General features: G+C 45.2%; 1 protein-coding gene across 1 annotated transcript in view; it reads left to right on the plus strand.

Moving 5' to 3' along the window:
- Positions 1–5,466, plus strand: part of LOC109920942 (natural resistance-associated macrophage protein 2-like) — a 53,804-nt gene extending 48,338 nt beyond the window's left edge. Inside the window, exons 14-15 of the mRNA XM_048599290.1 lie at positions 3,340–3,489; positions 5,452–5,466. Of these exons, the coding sequence (XP_048455247.1) occupies positions 3,340–3,489; positions 5,452–5,466 (165 nt within the window). The remainder of the gene's footprint in view (positions 1–3,339; positions 3,490–5,451) is intronic.
- Positions 5,467–6,000: the final 534 nt, after the last annotated feature.

Genomic DNA, 6,000 nt, shown 5'->3' on the forward strand with positions numbered 1-6,000 from the left:
GCCCATTTACCTCCTCCCTCCCCCAGTATCCAAGGCATCAAACATACCTTACAGGTGAAGCAACACTTCACCTACACTTCCCAGAATCTAGTCGACTGCATTCGCTGCTCACAATGTGGTCTCCTCTACATTGGGGAAATGAAGCGTAGACTGGGTGACAGCTTCGCAGAACATCTATGTTCTGCTCGCAAAAAAGGCCCTGAACTTCCAGTTGCCTGCCAGTTTAACATACCACCCTGTTATGTGGGCTACATGTCTGTCTTTGTCTTGCTGCAGTGTTCCAGCGAAGCCCAACGCAAGCTGGAAGAACAACACCTCATTTTCCACTTGGGGACCCTGCAGCCCTCCGGACTCAATATTGAGTTCAGTAATTTTAGGGCCTAAACTCTCCTATGTCCCTGCCCCCTACCCCACACACCAGGCCTTGTTACCACATAGTCTGCCATTACACACTACCTATTGTTAGTCACTAACAGTCCCCATTAACAGCTATTCACCCTCATAGCCAGATTGTTATCAACTCATTTGTCTGATCAACTGTCCTTCTCTGTCTTTGGGCTCTATCCCCAACCTATAGTTTGTTCAGTACCACCTCACCCCACCCTACCTTCTGCATATAAACCAACATTTTCCTAACTACCATCAGCTCTGAGGAAGGGTCACCGGACCCAAAATGTTAACTCTGATTTCTCTCCACGGATGCTGCTAGACCTGCTGAGCTTTTCCAGCAACTTCTGTTTTTGTTCCTTTGCTCATCATTCCAGCTTTAATTCCCAGTACAGTGTGGGCTAGATGCAGCGTGAGAGCCAGGGAGACAGGAGATGGAGAAGGTGTATAAGACTGATTGTTTCAAGAATATAGAAACATACAGGAGGCCATTCAGCCCCTTGAGTCAGTTCACTAGATCATCACCGATCTCTACTTCAAAACCATTTTTTCATACACATTATCAACAAAAATCTCTCAATCTCAGACTTGAGAGTTCCTACTGAACCCCACTATCTACAGTTTTTCTGGGAGAAGCTTCCAGATTTCCACTGCCCTTTGTGTGAGGAGGTGCTTCCTGACATCTTCCCCAAATGGCCTATCTCCGATTTTAAGGTTATAGCCCCTTGTTGCAGTTTGTGTTTAATTTTAATATGTTAGGTTATGTACAATACAGCATGGAGATTGGGTACTGTTGAGTCTGATATGTTGAAGTGAGCAATCCAATTGAGCATAACTTTCTCACCCAGAGTGCTGGCAATCTGGAATGCACTGCCTGAGACAGGAAACCTCACAGCCTTTAAAAAGGATGAGCACCTGGAATGTCATAATATTCAAGGCAATGGGCCTGGTGCAGGAAAGTGGGGATTAGTGTGGATCTAGAATGGTTTTTGTCAGTGCAGACATGATGGGCCAAAGGGCCTCTTCTGTACTGTATGACCTATGAATATCACAGACTTGTGCACATAGTCTGGGTTCTGTTGTTGGTGTTCTTACTGAAGTTATTGTTAAATACATACACGTACCAGACTGACTGCACTGAGAGGAGGTGTTGACAGCTAATTTTATATCAGAATGTCAAATGCTGTAATGTCATGTAGCCACTTTAAAGGTACAGGTCCTGTCAGATCTGGAGTCCCTGTCATAACCAGCACCTATCACGGAGGAAACATTACTCTCTATGGAAGGAATGGAAATAACACACATGGTCAACAGAGGAAAGACTTTGGAGAGATGTGGAGTAAAGGGTTAATTATAAATTCACATTAAATATAACCACTAAGCACATGCAAAATTAGTTTGTCACATCAATGTCCAATCTGAACCACAGAACTATAGCCTGAGTCTGTAGGGTTCAAGAAGTTCTCCTCTTGAATCATCCCTCATTTCTTAGTGTGTTTAATAAAGCCTGGTAATGACCTGTCCGTCTTCTCTCCACCTATCTGCTCCTCTATCCACCTTCCATCATTGCCTTCCCCTCTCTCTATTTATTTCAGAGCCCCCTTCCCCTTCCCCTCCCCCATTTCTGAAGAAGGGTCCAGACCCGGAACATCAGCTTTCCTGTTCCTCTGATGCTGCGTGGCCTGCTGTGTTCCTCCAGCTCCACACCTTGTTATCTCAGACTCCAGCATTGGCAGTTCCTACTATATCTGGTAATGTTCAGCCTTGCTTAATTCACATCACATCCACAAACATCCACTCCCTCCACCACCGACACTCAGTAACAGCAGTGTGTACTATCTACAAGATGCACTGCAGAAATTCACCAATGATCCTCAGGCAGCACCTTCCAAACCCACGACCACTTCCATCTAGAAGGACAAGGGCAGCATATACATGGGAACATCATCCCCTGCAGGTTCCCGTCCAAGTCACTCACCATCCTGACTTGGAAATATATCGTTGTTCTCTCACTGTCGCTGGGTCAAAATTCTGGAATTCCCTCCTTAAGGGCATTGCAGGTCAACCCACAGCACATGGACTGCAGAGGTTCAAGAAGGCAGCTCACCCCCATCTTCTCAAGGGGCAACTAGGGACGGGCAATAAATTCCAACACTTTAAAAATACTCCATTTGCTGCCTAGAGCTCTGAGATGTCTGGTGGATGTGGAAATCACTATTACAACCTCAAACCTTTCTTCTGTAGAGATTCCTTCCTGAAATGTGTGACAATACTATGGCTTTAAGAGGTGTATTTTGTCCTTTTTTTTAACAAAGGAAGGTTGGGACAGAGTTGTGAGCGGTCTGCTCAAAGCCATTCAAGGAAACAGCTTGTGAGGTCTTGGGGTCTTATTTAAAGTTGGAACAACAGAAGCAGCCTGAATGGCTTGGGTCAAGCTCCAGTAGAGCCAGGGTTTTTCAGTTTAGCTTTCAGCATTTGCTGCTGGGGTCTTGAAGATGGATGTAGAAGCTCTTGTTCCTCTCGCTGTTACAGCTAAAAGCTGGGATTCTCTTCTTGCTGTTAGGATTGCATATGAGACAATCTACTTTACTGAATTTGCCTTTGCCAAGGGTGTGTTTATGGGATGTTAATATATATATATTATTTTGTTAAGCTTTTCAACAGTTACAGTTAAGCCATTTTTAAAAAAAGTTTTATCTGTATTTTAACTGTGGTGTAAAAATAAAGTATGTTTTGCTGCAAGTCGAGTAGTTTGACCAATCAAATTGCATCTGGAACACAATGCTTTACACCTGCCTTTAACAGAAGAAAAAGTTAGAGTCTAGGCTATCTTCTGAATATAGTTTGAGGAGGTTTGGTCTGGTCTGTGACAAGTGACTGACTATTGCCTGGTCTGAGTAGATTTGGATCGTTACAGTGCTAATATTCGCTTTTCTATCTATTCACACTCAGGGCTTTCTCAACCTGTCTTGGACGCGATTTAAGCGAGTGACTCTAACGCGATCATTGGCGATCATTCCTACGTTGCTAGTAGCAGTGTTTCAGGACATGTCCAGCCTGTCGAACATGAATGATATTCTCAACGTCTTGCAGAGTATTCTGGTGAGTGTGGATGAGGTGTCCTGTTGGATCTGGCTGATCAGCTCACAACAGCAGCTCAATGAATTATTATGGAATATGAGGCTGGTCCCATTACCATTCCACAACCTGTGTACACACACAAACATGCAAAAGAATTATATCACTCAAACTTGATCCAGGATAGCATTAATACCCTAAACACAGCACCAAGCTGCTGTAAACATCGTCCCCCGCACACACACTGACCCTGCACACACACCGTACCCCCTGCACACACACCGTCCCCCGCACACACACCCCCCCCCGCACACACACCGTCCCCCGCACACACACCGTCCCCCCTGCACACACCCCGTCCCCTGCACACACACTGTCCCCCGCACACACAGTCCCCCGCACACACAGTCCCTCGCACACACACCATCCCCTGCACACACCATCCCCCCCGCACATACACCGTCCCCCGCAGACACACTGTCCCCCGTACACGCACCGTCCCCCACACACACCATCCCCCGTACACCCCGTCCCTCGCACACGCACACATCGCCCCCCGCGCCCACACTGTCCCCCGCGCACACACTGTCCCCTGCCTTGGGCACAGTTTGCTGATCTACAGCTTATTCTCTTACTTGTCCATGGGATGTGGGCATCGGTGGCTGCACCAGGAGTTATAGCCCATCCCCAAGGGCAACTGACAATCAACCACAAGGGGGATCTCTGCTCAAGTTTTTTTTGGAGCAATGTGATTTAGAATCTTCCTACCAGCTTCCTGTAAGGCTTGAGGGAGCCTTAGTTTAACATCCAACTTGAAGAAAAACCAAAAGAACTGAGGATGCTGTAAATCAGGAACAAAAACAAAGTTGATGGAAAAGCTCAGCAGGTCTGGCAGCATCTGTGAAGAAAAAAACAGAGTTAACATTTCGGGTCCGGTGACCATTCCTCAGAACTGGACCCAAAATGTTAACTCTGTTTTCTCCTTCACAGATGCTGCCAGACCTGCTGAGTTTTCCAGCAACTTTGTTTTTGATCCAACTTGAAGAGCTCAGGTCAGGGGCCTGTGACAATGTGACACTCCGTCAGGACTGCACCGAATTTAAAGATTTGAGCTGAAGCTACAAAATGGAATTTGAACTATCTTCTGCCTTAGGTGAAAGTGCTAATTACTATCAGAAATGCTGCAGCCAATTAGAGTCATAAAGTCCATAGAGCTGTACAGCATGGAAGCAGACCCTTCGGTTCAACTCGTCCATGCTGACCCAGATATTCTAAATAAATCTAGTCTAATTTGCCAGAATTTGGCCCATATCCCTCTAAACCCTTCCTATTCATGTACCCTTTTAAATGTTGTAATTGTCCCAGCCTCCACCACTTTCTCTGGCAGCTCATTCCATACACGCACCACCCTAACTTGAAAAAGTTACCCCTTAGATCCCTGTTAAATCTTTCCCCTCTCACTTTAAACCTATGCTCCTCTAGTTTTGGACTCCCCCCACACCAGGGAAAAAGACCTTGTCTATTCACCCTATCCATGGCCCTCGTGATTTTACAAACCTCTATAAGATCACAGCATGATATGACAACCAGATTGTTTGGCTCAAATGGTTTTTATTGAAACATGTACATTGGGGAGAACAGCGCTACACTTTTCCAAAACAGTGCCAAGGATTCCTTTTTAATATATATATCCACCTAAGAACCTTCTTTTTAATTGCAGAATTGCTGCAGTACAGGAGGCCATTCAGCCTAGCTGCTCTAATTCTGTTATTAGTGCCAAGCTCATGCCTGTTCTCTGTATCACTACACACCATACAAGTAACCACCCAAAGCCCTCATCAATGTCTCAATTGAACCAGCCTCCACTCCATTTCCAGGCAGTGCATTCCATACTCGCTGGGTGAAAAGCTTTCCTTTCACATCATCTTTGCTTCATTTGCACGTCATTTTAAATGTATTCCCCCTCGTTCCTGTTCCTTTTATCAGGGGAACGACGTCTAAATATCAATCTTATCCAACATATTCATGAGGTTGAAAGTCCCTGTCAAATCTCTCCTCAGCCTTCTTCTTTCTAAGGAGAAGAGTCCCAACTTCTTCAATCTATCCTCATCTGACAGACACATTGATGAATGCAGCATTCGCTCTATACCACCCTAAAAGGTCTAAAGGTCTATCAAAACGCATAATTGGTTTTAAGAACTGCACCTTTGCTTCATTCTGAGAATATACAGGATGGGGGTGCTGAAGGCCTAACAGTATTATCACTAGACTAGTAATCTAGAGGCAAGGGTAATTGTTCTGTGATCCTGGGTTCAAATCCCAATGAAACTTGGTGGAATTTGAATTCCGTAAGAATCTGGAGTTAAAAGCCTAATGATGACCATGAATCCATTGCTGTTTGTTGGAAAAACCCATCTGGTTCATTAATGTCCTTTAGGGAAGGAAACTGCCATCCTTACCTGGTCTGGTCTACATGTGACTCCAGACACATAGCAATGTGGTTGACTCTTAACTGCCCTCTGGGCAATTAGGGAT

This window comes from Rhincodon typus, chromosome 7, assembly GCF_021869965.1.
Source record: "Rhincodon typus isolate 14 chromosome 7, sRhiTyp1.1, whole genome shotgun sequence".
Classification (NCBI taxonomy): domain Eukaryota; kingdom Metazoa; phylum Chordata; class Chondrichthyes; order Orectolobiformes; family Rhincodontidae; genus Rhincodon; species Rhincodon typus.